Genomic DNA, 21,467 nt, shown 5'->3' on the forward strand with positions numbered 1-21,467 from the left:
GGTCCCTAGGCCTGGCCAGCAATCGAAGCACAAGCGTCTGGCATGGAAGGGCAGGTCTCAGCTGACCTCTGGGCCTTAAGCAGCACCTGGGCCCCGGCAGCCCCCTCCACCTGAGTCACAGCACCCGAGTCCCCACGCAGAGACGAAGTAAGCGCGCCACAGGCTGGGGTGCAATATGGGTCTCTGGGCCGCCCAGCGGTGCTGCACGGAAGCCGGGCAGGCAGCGTGCTCTCTCCTGACTGGCCTTGCAGACTGGCTCCTGCGCGTACCCACCGGAAGCCTGACTGGCCCTGTGGTCCTGGAGGCTGCAGCCCGGCTCACCTGGAAGATGCCACACGGGTGCGAGACAGGCTTCTCGCAGGCGCCCAGCACCTAAAGTGTGTGTGGGGGTGTGTACTTCCCAGCACATGATCCCTGGCATCCCAGGGGAGGGTAGCAGGGGGAGTGAGAGAGAGCTCAGAGGACACTCCCCGTTCTCACCGCACCTCCGGGTGTCATCCCTGCCTCCAAGTAGCCAGCAAGAGGTTGCAGCACATTGCAGACGCCTGCCATGTTGTGCGCTGCCCCCTGGTAGTCATAGCGAGAGGTTGAACTCTGGGTCAAATGACTGCCAGAGGGGACAATTTGCATATTAAGCTTTTATTATATAGGATAGGCTCAGTTCCTCTCTGTCCAACCATAGCAAGTTTTTCTGACCACTTCAGCTAACTATGATTAGTAAGCAAGCACCATAAAAATCAGTACATACCAACTCCATTAACTGTTTGAGCTGACCAATCTCTTCTGGCAGCGATCCAAGTTTGTTGTTACTTGCAATTAAAACTTTGAGAGGCAGACCACACAGGCAGGCGGGCAGGGTGGACAGCTGATTTCGACTGAAAAGACAATACAAGGGCACATGTGAACATACAGGCCACTCCATACCATTTGTGAATCTTTTTCACAAGCAAGGAGAAAAAGAGTGAGCTGAAAAGACACTTAACAAATATGAAAATCCAATAAAGTTTCTGTATATGTAATAACTCCAAACTCCTATGTATAAGACAAGAAAATATATTTTACAAAAAGAGAGGCATAGCTGTTCTGAGGTAAGCACAAGGAACCCCTGCAGAAGCTGAGCCCAAGGCCAGCCAGGGGACAGGTGGGCAACATGCCCTGCATCACCAATAGCAACAGGAAGCTGGTGCCAACTGTCTTCTTCCTGACAATGTGAACAGGAAATCCTGAGAGGACCGAAGGCATTGTCTCACCTATTTTAGTAATAATGGAGAGATCATTTTCCTGCAACTCACAAAACCACCAGCCAATTTCCAACGTTTTGACTCACTGTGGCTGTTTGCTTAGGTATGTGCAAGAGAGCTACTTAAAAAAATCATTATTGCTGAGTTTTCTGAGAGGTGGGAAAATATTGAAGAAATGAAGTCTAAGAATCATCCACACATATATGGCAGTGACTTATTTTATCTCCTCCCTCACAAGCAGCCCCTTTCCTGGTATCAAGTAAGGAGACAGATGGTTTTCAGCTTCCCTTTCTTTTCTGGCCATGCTACTGATGAAGTCAACAACCAGACAGTAAACATAAAACTGTGTTGTATGTCATGGATTGCACCTACTTAGAACTTCTGTGTGTAAAGCTTCAGAGGCTGTGGTACTGTATGCATGTATTTATGGGTGCATATAACATCGGTGTGTGCAGGGCATGAGACAGACAGATGGACTGCAAACACATAGATTGCTACCAGTGGTCATTTGGGGGGGAGTAGGTACAATGAGTGGATTTTATTTTCCTTACTACATTTTGCTGAATTTTCCAAAATGACTACAAAGTGCTTTTATAATTAGGAAACATATCCTATATAATAAAAGCTTAATATGCAAATCAACCGAATGGCGGAACGTCCAGTTGCTATGACGTGCACTGGCCACCAGGGGGAAGACGCTCAATGCAGGAACTGCCCCAAGGCCGCAGGCCCCAAGGCAGCCAAGGTGGGTGCGAGCAGGACCTGCCCCCAACTGCCCCAGCAGTCACCCCACAGATCGGCCCTGATTGTCAGCCAGGCCTAGGGACCTTACCCATACACAAATTTTGTGCACCAGGCCTCTAGTATCATAAAAAAATAAACTTCATCTAGATACTGGTTATATGGATGCTTCTTTTGTGAAAATTCATTAAGATGTACATTTATGATCTGGGCATTTTTCTGTATGGGTAAAGGTTTTACTCTCTAATTCCCCCATACCATATGAGAGTGGAGGGATCTGGTTAGCCAAAGGGTATCTCTAGCTACTGGGCTCATAAAAAACAGGTGTTCTCTTGAAAGAACCTTCCTAATATGGGTACTCTGTTGTAACCACCCTGACACCTCTCCTGCTCCTGGTCTCCAATGCCCAAGTAATGAGGTTTTAGCAAGAAAAGATACGGCCACATCTTCTCCTACTGCCCAGGCCCAAAGAGAAAGCTATTCCCAGAGAGGAGCATAAGAATGAGAAAACTTTCTCTATGAGGGTCCAGCAGAGGAGAGGAGATTGAGAGCCCTATGGGGGTGGGGGTGAGTGTTCCTGGCACTAGAAGGACCAGCTAGCTCTTCACTCCCTCCTGGTTAGGATGGCAGGCGAGAATAAGGGTGATGGCCTCACCCTGGCCCTCTCTCCTGATCTCTGGGGATAGTGGTAGGAGAATCTAGGACTACTAGCCTGTCTGTCTGTCCTCTCAAACCCCTCCTGCACCCTGTCACATCCACAGAAGCCTTCTGGATAGAGAAGGAGAGGCCCTGCTTCCTGGTGCCTGATGGGAGAGCTTTCTTCAAAGACACTACCTCCTGAAAAGAGAACTCAATTTATCAAAAGGTGGCAAGTAAATAATTTGGGATGTAATTCGTGGTTATAAAATATTCATTAATATGTAATTTCATAAAGTGAGGATTGGTATATTAAAATGTTAATAAGACAATTTTATTATTTGAGCTATACTAAGCTTCCTTTTCAAGAGATAATATTGAGAACAAAGATAATTATGTTCCAAATTTCTACATTCCTATTTTCCACAGAATCAACGATTACAGTTGAGATCTTTCCTTTTTTTTCTTATCTTGGAAACTCAGATTTAAACTATTCCCAGTCTCACTACCTTAATGCAGGCACCTAATCATATTAACAGATTTTGAATTGGAGAGGCATTTATCTTACTATTTAAGTAATGCAATGAAGGCTCTGTTTATTCAGAAGCATGAGTATTTGAAATAGCCTGAAATTCTTCCAGGGTGTGTACTAATTGAAAATAAAATAAAATTTAAGCTTGTGAAAGCATTTAGTTTCTTCGATAGGAAAGAGTGCTATTTATGCTAAACGTTGCTGATGAGATAGGTATTTATTTATGCCCCACATATTCCTGTATTTAATCACTAGTAGACCAGTAACATGCCAATTCTGGTGATAATACAACATGCCACAGACCTGGGGCACATTTCTTCTACAGCATCTATCTGTTCCCTCAGCCTCTACCTCACATATTTTATCACAGGATGTTCCAGTATGACTTTTAATTTCCCCAATTGAAAAAGGAAATACACATGCACACAAAATCCCATTAACTCGCCAGCAGGTATTTATAAAGGAGAGGAGAAATTGTTCCCTTTAATCCTCTACCCACATCAGCAGCCTGAGCTTTTTGAAACCACTCATCTGGCATTTTTTCTCAAGCAAATAAGTGCCTCAGGCTAAAATCCACTACCCTCCCCTCCCACTAGTCTCCTGGGGGCCTGAGCCCTATAAATACCCCCTTGAAGAAAGAATGTGTAAAAATAAGGCCATTTAGTGTCTGATAAAGTAACATTTACCTTCAAATCTAGCCTGTGAGCCATATCTGAAAACAAAATAAAAAATTAACTCACTCATTACAAAAGAGTAAATTAGTGGGGGAAAAGGGCCACTCACTCAGTAGTAGAAATCATAGATCCAGTCATGGTGGCCAGAAACTTCCTGCCATCAAAGAGCCAAGCTCACCCAGCATCCCATCAGTCTCCCTGCCCATCAGCGTAGAGGATGGCACAGGGAGCAATGAGGAGAGGAAGGCAGGCAGTGGGCTTTTACCACAGTTACTGTTAATGCTTGTCTTCTATATTTCTCAGTTGAATGACTCTCCATTAGATTTGTCTCTGTCCTAATTCCAAGATGGAACAAGGCAGCTCAACATAGTATGAACAATTTTGATAGCCTAAATTTCTCTTGGTTTCAAGTATCACTTAATCTAATTCTTAAATTAAGAAATTCACAAGCCAGGTCATTTATTTGTGGTTTTACTTTTGCAGAGTCTTATTTTAGTGTATTTTGACTATGGCACTTATTAATATGGCACATATTATTAATGTTTTCAAACTTAGTATTTGACAATTTATTATTGGTTTATTAGGGAATTATTTCCTTTAAAGTATGTGATGATGAAGGCATGCTATATTGTTACATGTGACTTTATTATCAGGGCATCATATGTATTTTTTATTCTACTGGACTGTAAGAGTGAGCAAAAGTAGGTTAATAATAATAAATACAATCTACACTAATAAAAGAGAAACATGAAAATTGGTGTCAATCCGCTACCTTTCCCATGGGCTAATCAGGGTGATATGCAAATTAACTGCCAGCCAAGATGGCGGCCGGCAGCCAGGCAGCTTGAAGCGAACATGAGGCTTGCTTGCTTCAGTGACGGAGGAATCCAACGTTCCCCTCCTGCCACTGCGGGCCTCTGAGCTTGCAGTTTGAAACATTGTTACAATTATAGAAGCTAAACAAAACCCCAGAAACCTGCTTTCAGCCAGCCGAGATCTCAGAGCTGGAGTTGAAACAGTGTTTAGATTATAGAACCCAAACAAATAAGATACCTGCTTTCAGCAGACGAGGTCTAAGAGCTGGAGCCAAGCCTCAGAGCTAAAGCTGGTCCAGAATAAAAAAGAAAAAAGAAAAAAAGGAGTGGTTGGGAGCTTCAGTCACCCACCATCCTGAAAACAGCCCTCAGCGCCTCACCCTGACTGGCCAGGCACCCCAGTGGGGACCCCCACCCTGAAGGGTGTGTGACCAGCTGCAAACAGCCCTCAGCCCCTCATCCAGGCTGGCCAGGCACCCCAGTGGGGACCCCCACCCTGATCCAGGACACCCTTCAGGGCAAACCAGCTGGCCCCCTCCCATGCACCAGGTCTCTATCCTATATAGTAAAAGGGCAATATGCCTCCCAGCACCGGGATCAGCAGAGCCGAGAGGCCTCCTGGCACCGGGATCAGCGTGACAGGGGGCAGTGCCCAAACCCCCTGATCGCCCTGCGGCTCTGTGTGTGACAGGGGGCGGGGCCACAACCTCCTATATGCCCTGCTCTGTTCGTGACGGGAAGGCGCCCCAACCCCCTGATCAGCCCTGCTCTGTGCCTGATAGGGGGGAGCTCCCAAACCCCCTGATTGGCCCTACTCTGTGCGTGACAGGGGGTGGCGCCGCAACATCCCCATTGACCCTTCCTTGAGTGTGACAGGGGGCGGTGCCCCAACCCCCCAATCAGCCCTACCCTGAGCGTGACTGAGGGTGGCATCGCAATCTCCCGATCCGCCCTGCTCTGTTCATGACAGGGGGCGGTGCCCCAACTCCCCAATCAGCCCTGCTCTGAGCCCGACCAGGGGCTGTACTTAGGGATTGGGCCTGCCCTCTGCCAGCCGGGAGCAGGCCTAAGCCAGCAGGTTGTTATCTCCTGAGGGGTCCCAGACTGTGAGAGGGCACAGGCCGGGCTGAGGAACCCCCCTTCCCCCTCCGAGTGCACAAATTTTTGTGCACCAGGCCTCTAGTAACTAATAATAAATAATTATACAAAAATAAACTCACACTAAATCCATATATAAAGATTAAATCAAGCCCAACCATTAATGTTGCCAACTATTAGGGAGGTAACCAAAAGAGCATATGTGTGCTTAGCTAGGTTTTAGTGGTTTTTATTTCCTAATTGCTAAAATTTCAGTCACTTTTAGAATATGGTTTTATATTTCACTTATTGAAAACATATCAATTAAAAATAAAGATCATTATTCTAAGGCATACTGAGGAGAACCAGGCTATACACTTGCAGGCCAAAACAAACCTTATAACTATTTCCAATGTGGAGAACCAACATCCTAAATAATAAAAACCTAATATGCAAATTGACCAAACAGTGAAATGACAGGTCAGCAGGGGGCGGAGCCAGCGAGCAGGCGGTGCCAGGCCAGCCAAGGTGGGTGCCAGCGGGCAGAGGGAGGGGACAGTGATTGGGGGATGGCGCCATCCCCCCAATCGGCCTGCTGGTGGCCTCCTGCAGAGGGAGGCTACTGGTGGCAGTAGCGGGGTGATGGGGGGTGGGGCTGGCCAGTTGACAGCTGGCTTGGTCCCCCAATCAGCCCGCCAGTCACCTCCCACAAAGGGAGGCCAGACATCCCCCAAGGGCTCCTGGACTGCAAGAGGGCACAGGCCGAGCTGAGGGACCCTTCCCCCACATCCCTGCCTCCGAGTGCATGAATTTTTGTGCACCAGGCCTCTAGTTACAACCACATGGATAACTTTTTTATCCATCATCTTTAATTTCAGGATCCCACCAGTTCTCGAGGAAACCATGCATATCTAAGGTTCACCACCTCCATTTACAATTTGGTTTCCAAAGAGAAACAAGAAATGATGAATAGATCACAATTCTATTAAGAAAATGTCACAGCATACATCTGAAGGGACACAGAAAAAGTAGGCCAGATTTCCTGGTTGACACCCTGGGCAGCTCACCCTATATTAGTCTCAGCCAGGGAGGGGAAGGAACAAGTATGTGGTACTTACTGTTATTGTTTGCTTAAATAGCATTAATTGTCTGTGCATGGCACGGGTCCTATAGTCAAGAGCAATTATTACTGTAGCCAAGTAAGTTTCCTTTATCACAGGATCCCTCACCTAATTGTGTTTTCATGTTCTTTTTGCATGCCCTATTCACCATTCGTTAAAGGCAGAGTAACTTTTCTGTTTTGTATATGACACTTGACTGTTAATTGTCTTCATGCACATACAACAGTGAACCATATCCATAGAGAACCATTTCCTTTTCTTGCTTGGTCTATTCTAGAAAACCCAGCCAGGCAACATGTCTCACCCTTGTTTCCCCTAATGACTACTGGTTGCCCTTACATAGCCAGCCTTCTCCCTTCATTCCCACCACCATCATATGTCTGAGACAATCACCAACAACAAGAACATTGCTTTATGTTGCCTGGTCATGTTTTGGTCAATTTTAATTTCATAAATAGAAAAGCTATAAATATAATTTTAATCATGTTTTACATGAAATTATTAATCTCAAGTGAGATTATGTATATGCATAAAATCTGGGAGTCTATGTTTAAATTTAACTTTGAAAGCAGTTATGCTACCTACAACTTGAGTATGACAATCATTTGAAAATTTAAAATGTTTCAAAACTAGAACACAGTATTGAATTTTGAACCAGTTCTTAAACACTACACCAACCCATTCCACACAGACATACAGGCCATGTTTTGAGAAGGCAGAGTCAACTTTAGAAAAGGAAACTGAAAGAAAAGCAAGAAGCACAAAGTGAGTGTCTAAAGCACCTCAGAACTCATGCAAATTGCTGCAACGGGTATTTCCCTGTGCAGTTCCACTGTGCATACCTGCACCATATTTGGCTACTGAAACTGAACTGGTTTCCCACAGTAACAGCCTATCAGTCTCCTCTTGAGTATAAACAAGCCCTTTCTTAAAATATTCCATTTCTATACCCCTAACGGTCAGCAATCACTACTACCAATGTATGTTTGAAATTACATTTCAAAGTGTGATTACTGAAAACTCGCCCCTTCTCAGTTATTCCTTCTCTTTTTTTTCTAAAAGTTTTTCTAATTCCTAAAGGACAAGGCTCTAAAAACTATTACTCTCAATTTCCTCTATAACATGTATTATGTCCTTCATTCTAAAAAGAACTTAAATGTTCAAAATCAAATATTCAAAGAGAACTCAATATCCAATACTAGCAAGAATTGGCCAAACCCCTTCTAAAGCATCAATGTAGATTTTTGGATTTTAAGTATTAAGACTGCAGAGGCCTGAGCCTTACGTCCCGAAAAATACCAGTGTGCAAAACATAGTTGCTGGCACATAGAAAAACCATCACTACTAGTAAATGGCTAGGAAAGATGTTTAGCACTGAAGATAATTCCCCCACTTCCTGGAACCATGTTTCACAGAGAATAGACTCTAATTTGCTTTACCAGGAAGTTACACCTTCCTTACCTGCCTTTTCCTCCAAGCCACACCACCAAAGCCATGAAATTATATTTTTTGCTTTAACATTTCATTTTTCACAAAAAAGGAAAGGGATATTGATACTGATTTAAATCAGAACAGGCCACTCAGATCAACATGTACTCATGGACAATGAATTAATAAAAAAAAAATGTAATAAAAATTAAGATGCCTAAACATTATTATTCATCTATTTCTAAGAATTTTTGAATGTGTAATATAGACTGACATGCACTAATATAAGTCTACATATATCCTCTTATTTCTACTTATCCTTCCAAAGAAATGAGCTTTCATAATGCTTCTATCATGTAATTTAACAGCCACTGATAACTCAGTTCCACTTAACTGCTCTAAAACTTATACAAACCAGTAGCATATCCCCTTTACTGACAATATTATAAAATCCACTTACTGCCCTAGCCAGTTTGGCTTGGTGGACAGAGCATCGACCTGTGGACTGAAGGGTCCTGGGTTCGATTTCGGTTGGTTCTCAACCTTCTGGCCCTTTAAATACAGTTTCTCAGGTTGTGACCCAACTGTAAAATTATTTTCGTTGCTACTTCATAACTGTAATGTTGCTACTGTTATGGATCGTAATGTAAATATCTGATATGCAGGATGGTCTTAGGTGACCCCTGTGAAAAGGTCGTTTGACCGCCAAAGGGGTCATGACCCACAGGTTGAGAACCACTGTTAAGGGCACATGCCCAGATTGCGGGCTTGGTCCCCAGTAGGGGGCGTGCAAGAGGCAGTCAATCAATGATTCTCTCTCATCATTGAAGTTTCTATCTCTCTCTCTCTCTCCCTTTTCCTCTCTGAAATCAATAAAAATATGTTTTAAAAATCCACTTACTTTACTCAAATACCAGACCTTTGCCACTGTTTTTCTTAGCCCAGATTGTAATTCGTATGACATGCCACAAAACTTGATTCAACAAATTCAACAAACAATTCTTGGGTAGTTATTACAAACTAGTGGCCCAGTGCATGGATTCGTGAACACTGAAAGGAAATTAATTAGAAGAAATATTTTAATATCACTATTCGCCCTTTCTCTATAATAGAAGTGTCAGAAATGAAAGAAAATTAGTAAAATATATATTAAAATAATATATAAATTGATTAATAAACAATAACATAATATAACAACAACATAGGCATGACATAAAAACCAAAAAAATGACATAAAAACAATATTGATAAAAGTAATGACTGATAAATTGATTAAACTTATTCTAATATCTCTCTGTATACGATATTAAGAGCAAAAACACTTTCAAAGTGCTTGACTAATTTTCCTTGTGATGAAATATTTACAACTTTAACTTTAACATCACATGCTCTTTGAACTCGAGAGAAAGCAACATATAACTGATCATGTCCGAAAACGGGTTGAGGTAGGAATATTCCTACTCTGTCTAGAGTTTGTCCTTGTGATTTATTAATAGTCTTCACAAATGCTGGCATCACGGGAAACTGTCTTTGAATTAATTTAAATGGGAGGCCAGTGTCAGATGGGGACAAATCAATTCTTGGAATCAGAACAACCTCTCCTTCCACAGATCCTGCTAATACTTCAGCTTTGATTATGTTAGGTCGCAATCTTTTGATAATAAATCTGGTACCATTACAAAGACCCCACTTACTATTAAGATTTCTCAGTAGCATGATGATTGAACCTACTTTCAATTTTAATTTATGACACCGCATTCCCAAACAAGTAATACTATTAAGAAATTAGATGGGAAAATTTTCCTTTTCGGCATCATCTGTTGAATCGATGGAATCATCACTCAAAGTGTGAAAATCTTAAGGTGTGAAAAATCTCCATCGAAAATATCCAAGATTTCTTCATTTAATTTTTGAACATGCTCATTTTTAGGACAAAGAATCGCACATTTAGATATATTTTTAATATTATCTATAGATATACCATTTCCAAAGGTAACTTCATAATAGATCCTTTACAAGTCATTTCAAGGGGGATTTCAACCCGATCAGGGGGTTGGGGTGCCGCACCCTGTCACACACAGAGTCGCAGGGCGATCAGGGGGTTGGGGAGCTCCCCCCTATCAGGCACAGAGCAGGGCTGATAAGGGGGTTGGGGCGCCTTCCCCTGTCACGAACAGAGCAGGGCATATAGGAGGTTGTGGCCCCGCCCCCTGTCACACACAGAGCCGCAGGGCGATCAGGGGGTTTGGGCGCTGCCCCGTCACGCTGATCCCGGTGCCGGGAGGCCTCTCGGCTCCGCTGATCCCGGTGCTGGGAGGCATATTATCCTTTTACTATATAGGATGGAGGCCCGGTGCATGGGTGGGGGCCGGCTGGTTTGCCCTGAAGGGTGTCCTGGATCAGGGTGGGGGTCCCCACTGGGGTGCCTGGCCAGTCTGGGCGAGGGGCTGAGGGCTGTTTTCAGGCTGGCGGGTGACTGAAGCTCCCAACCGCTCCTTTTATTCTTATCATTTTTTTAATTCTGGGCCAGCTTTAGCTCTGGCTCCAGCTCTGAGGCTTCCGCTGCTGAAAGCAGGTATCTGTTTTTTTTGGGTTCTATAATTGAAACACTGTATCCACTCCAGCTCTGAGATCCTGGCAGGCTGAAAGCAGGTTTCTGAAGTTTTGTTTAGCTTCTATATTTGTAACAATGTTTCTAAAACTGCAAGCTCAGAGGCTGGCAAGGCAGGTGGGGAACGTTGGAGTCCTCCATCACTGAAGCAAGCAAGTCTCATGTTAGCTTCAAGCTGCCTGGCTGCCGGCCGCCATCTTGGCTGGCAGTTAATTTGCATATCGCCCTGATTAGCCAATGGGAAGGGTAGCGGACGTATGCTAATTACCATGTTTCTCTTTTATTAGATAGGATAAGGCAGTGTGTTAGACACTTAGACAATTATTTTATTTATATTCACAACAATCCTGTAATGTAAACATTAAACCTCCTACTTTTCAGACACAAAACTTGACATTGTTCAGAGAATTTAAATAACTTGCTCCAAGTTGCCTAGTTAGTGAGTTGCTCTGTGTTAAGATTTGAAACCAGGTGGTTCAGGCTTCAGATCAAAGTCTGTGATTTTCCCTCAACACAACCCAGCTTCCTCTCATTTACTTTGGAATAAAAAGTGAAGCTAAACCAAGAAACTAGTAGGAGGGCACCGAATTCCAAACGGAAGGCAATGAAACACTAAATTAGTGGTATAATCATTGAGTTATATAAAAAGGGAAGGAGGAAGGGCTCAAAAATCATTTATGAGACTCCAAAATGGGGTATTGGAGGAAAACAGTATGAACATGGGCAGGAACAAGGATCCAAGATATGCTCATTTGAGAAAGAAGAAAATGGACTTAGCACACATTGAATTTTGAGGAGTCAATAGATATTCAGGAGAAACTAAATTTTAGGCAATTGGGAAAATGAGAATTAGTATTCAAATTAATCAAAGAAATGAGAATATATCTGAGACACATGAGACATGAGGTCTGCAAGAGAGTATTTAAGGGTCAAAGGCTGAGCTTTGGGGAATTCAGCATTAAGGTGCAGGAATAGAAAGGACATCCAGGCACTGGAATAGAGAAGAAAGAGAAACAGACAAAAGAGTGAGCAGGAAATCATGTAACCAAAAAGCCAGTAAGATTTTTTTTCAGAAAGTCTGGAAAAATCCTCCCACACCCTCCAAGAAAACTTCAATCCTGTAAAGAAAGGAGCTGGGAAGAAAAAGAAAAATACCTTGAGCAAATGTCATAAAAAATTAACAAGTGTTACATCTGATTACTGGTGAGCGATTGAATTATTTTTCCTATTCTTCAGTACTACACTTTTTTCTTGAAATAAATTACATATTGTAATCAGCAGAAACAAATGAATATTTATGTATATTTAAAGGACGCTAAATAAAAAATAAATCAGCCTGAATGACAGCTCTATGAAATACACTTTATGCTATAGTATTTCCGGGGCTTTCTCTTTTCTACTATTTAAGCTTATCTTTCAATACATTCAGTACATACAGATTACTTGGCCTTTGAATATGACATATGAAGATACATACTTTTTAACCTCATCTTTTTTTTAGGCATGAGTTCTGGAGGATTCTCTGAGTGATACATATTCTTCTAAGTCAGTGTTTACAAACTGGTGTTCTAAAAAACACTATTTTAAGGCATGGTAATATGGAGTACCAAAAAAAGAGAAGAGTTATGTGTCACTTGGAGAGTCACAATATCGATTAGCACAATACTCAAACTTTTTAAAAAGCATACCTACTAACATCTACCAGAATACTTTTCTACAGAATGTTTTTTGTGGAAATGACATTGTACTGACTATGCACTCATATGGAGTCTGGTGGGTTAAGTTTTCTTCAGATCAATTATACTCTATTCATGAACAGAGATTAATAGATAACACAGTTCCATATGACCCAACTCTAAAAATGACCAAACCTTCTGATAATTTGGATCTCACCCTTCAAAGAGAGTTTATCATTCTATCTGTCCTGATAGTCCATACCTTTTGTCTCTTAAACACCTAATATCTTTTTTCATGAACAAGTGCTATTTGAAATTCTTGACTGCATTATTTTATCAATATTTTCCCTCCCTGAGTTTTCCAAGCATAAGCATTCCTTTCCAAAGGAGGGTAATATTTTTACCATCATATTCTGCAACTTCCCAGCCACTGCAGCATTTTTTATTACTTTTGAAATGAAGTGATATATTTAGATCTGCATTTGGAAACTAAAAAAAACAAAAAACAAAAACAAAAACAAAACTAATATTGTGTCTCTTTTTCTCAAAAGCAACTCTTATAAAAACTTTTTTTTTTCATTCGTCCAGTTACTGTAATTGTTACTAATAAGGAAGGACATAAGAACACCAAGGAACTAAAGTGAAGCCTGGGTTTGGCTATTATGCCCCCAGACTGCAGTCAAAACCCACTTGCCTAAAGCTCTAATTCCATGTGGCCTTTAATTTAAGGGAAGTAGGATTGCAGGATGCTAATAAGACAGAAAAGGCAAAGTTCAACAAAAAAAGGATTGAAAATTATGAAATCAAATTTTCACAAACTCCAATTTAATGGGTCTAGGCTTCAAGACTAGTTCTCATCCAGTTTTGCAATCAAATAAGTAAAACAACTCACAGAAATTTAGTATCCAGTGCAAGATTTTTTAGCCAACAAAAAAAGTATATTATTATAAGAATTAGAAAGTGCATAATATTTCATTGATAAGTCAAAATGTGTAGTGCTACAAATTCTTGTGCCACATATCCGCTCACAAAGAGTCCTTTCAATTAAGGAATCCGATAGCACCATAATTTTTTGCATTCAAAGAATTACTGAACTTTCACTCTCAATATGTTGAAAGCATTCTTGTGCTTGAAAACCACCCCAAATGTAAAGAAATAAGAACTATAAAAGAGTTTATAAGAAATGTGATAGGTAGAATCAGATGTCCAACATATAACTAACAGAGAATACCCAAAGAAGATAGAAATAATAAAGAAATGGAGGACAGAGCAATATTAAAAAAGATGACTAAAATTTTTCTACAGCTGATGAGAGCCACGAATCTTCATACTCAGGAAGGTAAGTCAAATTAATGTAATGTATATATAACACATAAAGTTCAAAAGTACCAAAGACAAAGAGAAGATATGGGAAAAAATAAAAAGGAAAAATATGGAAGATTTTCTACAAACCTAAAATATTTAGACTAGCAAAGAGTTTCTCTGTAGCAAAACAAAGACCAGAAAACATGTCTTTAAATACAATAGAAAAATTGCCAACTTAAAACTTTATATTAATGTAGCCTAGAACTTTATACTAATAATTTGAAACTTCTTTCAATAATGGGGGTGGGGAATTAAGACATTTCAGAAAAAGACTATATTTACCAAAAACAGTCCTTCACTGAATGAACTTCTTAAAAATACATGTCATAAAGGAAAGTAGACCCTAAAATGAGTGAGATGAAAAAGGAAGAGCGAGCAAAGAATCTGGTAAAAAATATGGGTGACTACCAATAATCAGTTGACTAAAAGCAAGGACCTAAAATAAAGAATAAAAATGTAATCTAAGTTTGGAGAGAGGAGCTTGCAGTTTAAGCTTTCTATAAATGCTATTATTTTGGGAGGATAAGAGAGATATCTTTTACCTACAGAGCTTTATTAACAACTTATAGGTAACTTTTCTACTAAAAGTATAAAAATATAATGATTAAACAAAGGAAGAGGAAAATTAGAATAAAAACTCAGAATCTTCAATAGAAGGTAGGAAAGGGCAGAATAAAAGCAAAGAACCTTGATAAACAAAACACAAAATATGAAGGAAAACATAAATTCACATATACAAGTAATTATAACAAATGTAAATGGCTTAAATTCATATATCATAACATAAAGATAATCAGATTGCTTTTTAAAATAATTTATCTATATTCTATTTGGAGACACACCTAAAACTTTAGAGAGGTTGAAAATAAATGAGTGGAAAAAGGTATATGAGGGCAATAGAAAACTAAGGTATAAGTATTAACTTTATATAAAATATGTCAAGAAAACCATTTTAGGGACACAGTGAACCACCACACAATGACAAAACCTGAAATTCACCAGGAAGACATACATTTTGAATTTGGCCTCAAAATACTTGGCTTGTAACTTCGTCTTAAAATAACACATTAGGAAGGAATCCAAGATGGCAGTGGAGTAGGTGGATGTTACAATCACTTCCTCCCAGGACCAAACTGGAATTAAAATTAAAATACAGAGAAATCAACTTGAATAACCAACTGAAGACAAGCTGATCAGAAATCTTATAAGCAAGGGTTTACAGAAGAAGCAGCATCGAGAATGGTGGGAATGGTGAAGATGTGAAAAGGTCTGGCCTTGCTCCCACAGGTGGTGGCTGAGATTCCAGAAGAATATCTTAGCTGCAATGATCCCCCATGAGAAACATAGGGTCTCAAGCCCAAACTGGGCTCCTCAGCGCAGTGCACCAGAACCAGGAAGAGGCACACAAATAATATCTGGGTGTGAAAAGCAGCGGGCATTCTGTCCACCAAGGAGAGACAGGAATCTGTTAGAGACACAGGTGCTCTCTGAAAGGGCCAATGCAAAAGAATCTCATTGTACCCTGGGCTGTGGTGGAGGGAGGGTAAAGCAGACTAGAGTCACTTGAGGAGCGACTGGGATTTGTGGCTCTGGCTGGGGAGAAAGGAGAAGGGGCAGCCACTAGAATTCCTGTGCTGCGTACATTTCCTACACTACGGACACGATCATTCTAGGGTGTAGCACTCCTTTCCACAGGGCATCAGGTTGGGGAATGCAATAGCCCTACCCTCTAGATTCCCTGTTGCCCAACCCTGCAAAGCTTGCACCCTGTGGAAAAGCCAGCTGCCTGGTGGTCCTGGCAGACTCAAGGGTACCAGTGATTGAGTTGTGTGGCTTTGGGTCAAGGATCATTCCCCCACTTTCCCATGAATTTGACCAGTGGTGCCACTCCCACACAGGAGATCCACTAGGCCCACCTTTCGGGCTCCCAGTGGCCTACCCTCCCAACTCCTGGTGGCTCTGCTCTACTGAGGTATGAGAAGAATCTGAGGCAAACTGAGTGGTGTGGCTCTGGGGTAGGAGGCACTCTCCCCACCTTCCCCCAAGCCTGACTGGCACCTCCCTGTCATGGGAGATCCACAAATCCTATCCTCCTGACTCCAGGTGACCCTGCCCTGATGAAATCAAACTCCTGGCAAAATCTGGGACAGACTGAGTTGTGTGGCTCAAGGACAAGGACCAATATTCCCTAGCAAGCCAGACTGGTGCAAAGCTTTCCCTTCACACAGCCAAATCTTGATATGTTTGAGCTTGATATACTCTGCTGGCCTCACCCTGACAACTCTCTGAGACTCTGACCCACCACAAAGGTGTGAGCACCCAGCAGGTGGCAACTAGATGTGGTATACCCTCAGCCATTTGCTGAGTGGCCTCAAACCCAACACTGGCATCAAGTTTGAACCTGTACCAATCTGATGAACACCACTCGCCCCTACCTGGTGACTAACTGAAACCTTACTCATGCAACTTGAATACCACCACAGGCCTTTTCAGTGAGTGAGCTGAACAGGCTACCAGCAGATGGAGACAGGCAGAGGCAGATCTCGGGGTGCGATGGGAATTTTGCTGACTTGCCCCTACCCATATCTGGTAAAAAAAACACACCAGACTTGATGCATAGATTGGTCCTTCCACATACACCCAGTCCCATGAGAGGCAGCCACAAACTGTGGGTGGCTTTGTAGCTGTAACAGGTTGCCCAAGGCCAGTCACAGACAGTGTCTGCACCAGAGTCCCTTCCAAGAGACCCCAGAATAAACACACCCAGTGGTCAGCTTCAGACAATATAAAAAGAATCCAATTGGTTTCACAATCAGCATATCAAAAAGGAGATCTTGGCAGGCAAAAGACCCTGTTGAGGTGAATTCCCTGTGGTCAGCACCTACAGAGCAGCTTGAACACTGATCTGGGTTGATTCTCATAATTAGCGATCTTGAGAGTCAACACCATGAACAAAGTGCCCAATAGCAATCAAGACTCAATTACAAGAGGAGAGCTAACAAAACACATACAAGGGACATTACTGGAGCACCCAGCTCAGGTGATCAAGGAGACTGTGACATCGGGTTTCAGAAGGCACCTACTACATAAGGCCATGCTACCAAGACTAGGAGTCATAGAAGATCTACCTAATATGTAGAAACAAACATAAAGAGACAGCCAAAATGGGGAGACAAAGAAATATGCCCCAAATGAAAGAACAGGAGAAATTTCTGGAAAATTAGCTAACTGAAATAGAGGGAATCAATTTATCAGATATAGAGTTTAAAAACAAAAAAGGTTATAAGGGTGCTCAAGCAGCTTAGTGAAAACTACACAGCAGGTAAAAGGACATACAAACCATTAAAAAGAACCAGTCAGAAATGAAAAATACAATATCTGAAATGAAGCATACACTAGAAGGAATAAACAGTAGGTTAGATGAAGCAGAGGATGAAAATTAGTGATCTGGAAGACAGGATAGCAGAAAACACCCAAATAAGAGCAGTAAAAAGTAAATAAAATGACTGAGGATAGTTTAAGGAAATTTTGGCACAGCATGAAGTGTAACAACATTAGCATCATAGCGGAAGAAAGACAGTAAGAGATGGAGAAACAATTTGAAGAAATAATGGTTGAAAACTTTAAATAACCTGGTGAAGGAAAAACACACACAAGTCTAAGAGAGTCCCAAACAAAATGAATCCAAAGAGGCCCATAGCAAGACACATCATAATTAAAAAGGCAAAGTTTAAAAACAGAGAATCTTAAAAGCAGCAAGAGAAAGATACTTAGCTACCTATAAGGACGCTCCCATAAGACTGTCAGCTGATTTTTTTTAACAGAAAAGTTTCAGTTCAGAGGGGATTTACATGAAATATTGAAAGTGATGAAAAGCAAGGACCTATATAACCAAGACAAAATTTACAATTGAAGGAGAAACAAAATGCTTACCATAAAACCAATATTATAAGAATTGTTAAACAATCTTCTTTAAGAAGAAAAAAGGGGGAAAATAGTTAAAAAGAATAAAATGGCAATAAATACATACCTACCAATAATCACTTTAAATGTAAATGGTTTAAATACTCCAATCAATAGACATAGGGTAGCTGAATGGGTAAGAAAACAAGACCCAAATGACAAGTGCTGGCAAGGATGTGGAGAAAAGGGAACCAGTCATACACTGCTGGTGGCAATGCAGACTGTGGAAAATAGTATGGAATTTCCTCAAAAAAATTATAAGTGGAACTCCCATTTGACCCAATAATCCCACTTCTTAGGAATATATTCCAAGAAATCAGAAATACCAATCAGAAAGAATGTGTGCACCCCTATGTTCATAGCAACGCAATTTATAATAGCTAAGATTTGGAAACAGCCTAAATGCCCATTAGCGGATAAGTGGATTATAAAACGGTGGTACATCTACACAATGGAATACTATGCTGCTGTATAAAGGAAAGAACTCTTAGCATTTGCAACAGCATGGATGGAAATGGAGAGCATTATGCTAAGTGAAATAAGCCAGTCAGAGAAAGATAAATATCACATGATCTCACTCATTTGTGAAATATAATGAACAACATAAACTGATGAACAAAAATAGATCCGGAGACACAGAGGCATTAAACAGACCATCAAACTTCAGAGGGAAGGCAGGGGATGATGGGTAGGTGGGTGTGGAGAGGTAAAAGATCAACCAAAGAACTTGTATGCATATAAGCATAACCAATGGACACAGACAATAGGGGGTGAAGGCCTGGGCTGTGGGGCGCGGGCCGGCTGGGAGAGGACAATGAGTGGAAAAGGGGACATATGTATTACTTTCAACAATAAAGAATTAAAAAAAAGAAAACAAGACCCATGTATACACTGTCTTCAAGAGGCACACCTCAGAGTGCAAAATACACACAGAATAAAAGTAAAGGGATGGAAAAAATATTTCATGAAAATGGAAATGAAAAAACAGCTGGGGTAGCAATACTTGTATCAGTAAGTATTATATGAGACAATATTGACTTTACTAGTAAAACAAAGTCTACAGTAGGAGACAAAGAAGGACACTATATAGTGAGAAAGGGAGCAATCCAACAAGGTGATATAATCATTGTAAACATTTATGCCCCCAACAAAGGAGCACCTAAATATATAAAGCAAATCTTGATGTACATAAAGGGAGAGATTGAAAGTAATATACTCACAGTAGGGGATTTTAATACCCCACTGACAGCAATGTATTAATCATTCAGACAGAAAATCAACAAGGAAAGGGTAGCCATAAATGACACATTTTACCAGATGGATTTAATGGATAGCTTCAGAGCATTTCACCCCAAAGCAGCAGAATATACATCCTTTTCAAATGTACATGGAACATTTCCTAGGAGAGACCATAGGTTAGGACATTAAAAACTCTCAATAAATTAAGAAGATTGAAGTCATATCAAGCATCTTTTCTAACCATAATGATAAAAACCTAAAAATCAATCACAAGAAGAAAACCGGAAAACACACAAAGACATGAAGGCCAAATAACATGTTATTAAACAATAAATGGGATAACAATGAGATCAAGGAAGAAATCAAAACATACCTTGCAACAAATGAAAATGTGAGCACAACAACCCAAAATCTGTGACACAGTGAAAGCAGCCCTATGAAGGAAAGTCATAGCTGTTATAGGCCTACCTCAAGAAACAAGAAAAAGTTCAAATAAACAATCTAACTTTACACTTAAAGAAACTAGAAAACAACAAAGCCTAAAGTGATTAATAGAAAGGAAATAAAAAAGATCAGAGCAAATATAAACAAAATAGCCTTTAAAAAAGCAATACAAAAGATCAGTGAAACGAAAAGCTGGTTCTTTGAAAAGATAAACAAGATTGACAGACCTTTATCCAGATTCATTAAGAAAAAAAGAGGCCTGGCCTGTTGGCTCAGTTGCTTGGAACATCATCCCATACACCAAAAGGTTGCTGGTTCAATTCCTGGTCAGGGCACATACCTAGGTTGTAGGTCCAGACCCTAGTCTGGGAATGTATGAGAAGCAACTCATCAACATTTTCTCTCCCTCTCTCACTATCTCTATCTCTGGCTTTCTCTCTCCTTCCCTCCCCCTCCCTCCCTTCTTCTTGAGTGAGGATTTTAAAAAAGGAAAAAAGAGAGACTGCCCAAATAAATAAAATCAGAAATGAAAGAGAAATAATAACTGACCCCACAGAAATACAAACGATTGTAAGAAAATGTTATGAACAACATGCCAATAAATTGGATAATCTGGACAAAATGGATAAATTCCTCAAAACATACAATCTTCTACAACTGAATCAGTAAAAATAAGAAAATCTGAATAGATAGATTACAACTAATGAAATTAAGAGAGTCATAAAATAACTTCCAACAACAAAATGTCCTGGACCAGATGGCTTCACGGTTGACTTTTACCAAACATTCAAAGCACAACTAACCCAAGGCAGGTGTGGCTCAGCAGCTGAGCATCAACCCATAAACCAAGAGGTCACCTGCAGGCTCAATCCCCAGTAGGGGACATGCAGAAGGCAGCCGATCATTGCTGTTTCTCTGTTATCAATGTTCCTATTTCTCAATCCCTCCCCTTCCTCTCTCTCTAAAAAAAATTAATTTATATATATATATATATATATATATATATATATATATTAATGTACATGGAACTTTACATTATATTTAATGTACATGGAAATATATATATATATATATTTTTTTTTTTTTTCAAAAAGAACAACTAACACCTATCCTTCTCAAACTATTCTAGGAAATTCAAGTAGAGTGAAGAATACCAGATTCATTTTATGAACTCAGCATTATCCTAATTCCAAAATAAGATAAAGACACTACAAAAAAAGAAAATTATAGGCCAATATTCCTGATGAACATAGATGATAAAACCCTCAACAAAATATTTGCAAATCGGATCCAGCAGCACATTAAAAATATCACACACCACGATCAAGTGGGATTTGTTCCTGGGATGCAAGGTTGGCACAATATCTGCAAATCAATAAATGCGATACAGCACATAAACAAAATGAAGAATAAATATCACATGATCATATCAATAGATGCAGAAAAGACATTTGATAAAATCCACCCATTTATAATTTAAAAAACAAACAAACCTCTCAGCCAAGTGGGAATAGAGAGATCATACCTCAACATAATAAAGGCCATATATGACAAACCTACTGCCAACAGTATACTCAATGGGTCAAAACTAAAAGTATTCCCTTAAGATTGGGAATAAGACAAGGACGGCTGTACACTTTCACCACTCTTATTGAACATAGTACTGGACTTCCTAACCACAGCAATCAGAAATTAATGAAATAAAAAATAAAGCCCTAGCTGATTTGGCTTAGTGGATGGAGTGTTGGCCTATGAACTGAAGGGTCCCAGGTTTGATTCCGGTCAAGGGCACATGCCCAGTTGCAAGCTCGGTCCCCAGTAGGGGGTGTGCAGGAGGCCAAGGATCAGTGACTCTCTTTCATCATTGATGTTCCCATCTCTCTCTATTTCTCTCTCTCTCCCTT

The 21,467-nt window shown here is 40.6% G+C and overlaps 1 protein-coding gene across 4 annotated transcripts in view; it reads right to left on the reverse strand.

Annotated features, from left to right (window-relative positions):
- LRCH1 (leucine rich repeats and calponin homology domain containing 1) overlaps positions 1–21,467 on the reverse strand; it is a 257,491-nt gene that overhangs the window by 103,290 nt on the left and 132,734 nt on the right. For all 4 annotated transcript variants that reach the window (XM_059684471.1, XM_059684473.1, XM_059684470.1 and 1 more), the window contains exon 3: positions 749–875. In XM_059684471.1, coding sequence (XP_059540454.1) covers positions 749–875 — 127 coding nt within the window. The remainder of the gene's footprint in view (positions 1–748; positions 876–21,467) is intronic.

The sequence above is a fragment of the Myotis daubentonii genome, chromosome 2 (assembly GCF_963259705.1).
Source record: "Myotis daubentonii chromosome 2, mMyoDau2.1, whole genome shotgun sequence".
NCBI classification, from domain to species: domain Eukaryota; kingdom Metazoa; phylum Chordata; class Mammalia; order Chiroptera; family Vespertilionidae; genus Myotis; species Myotis daubentonii.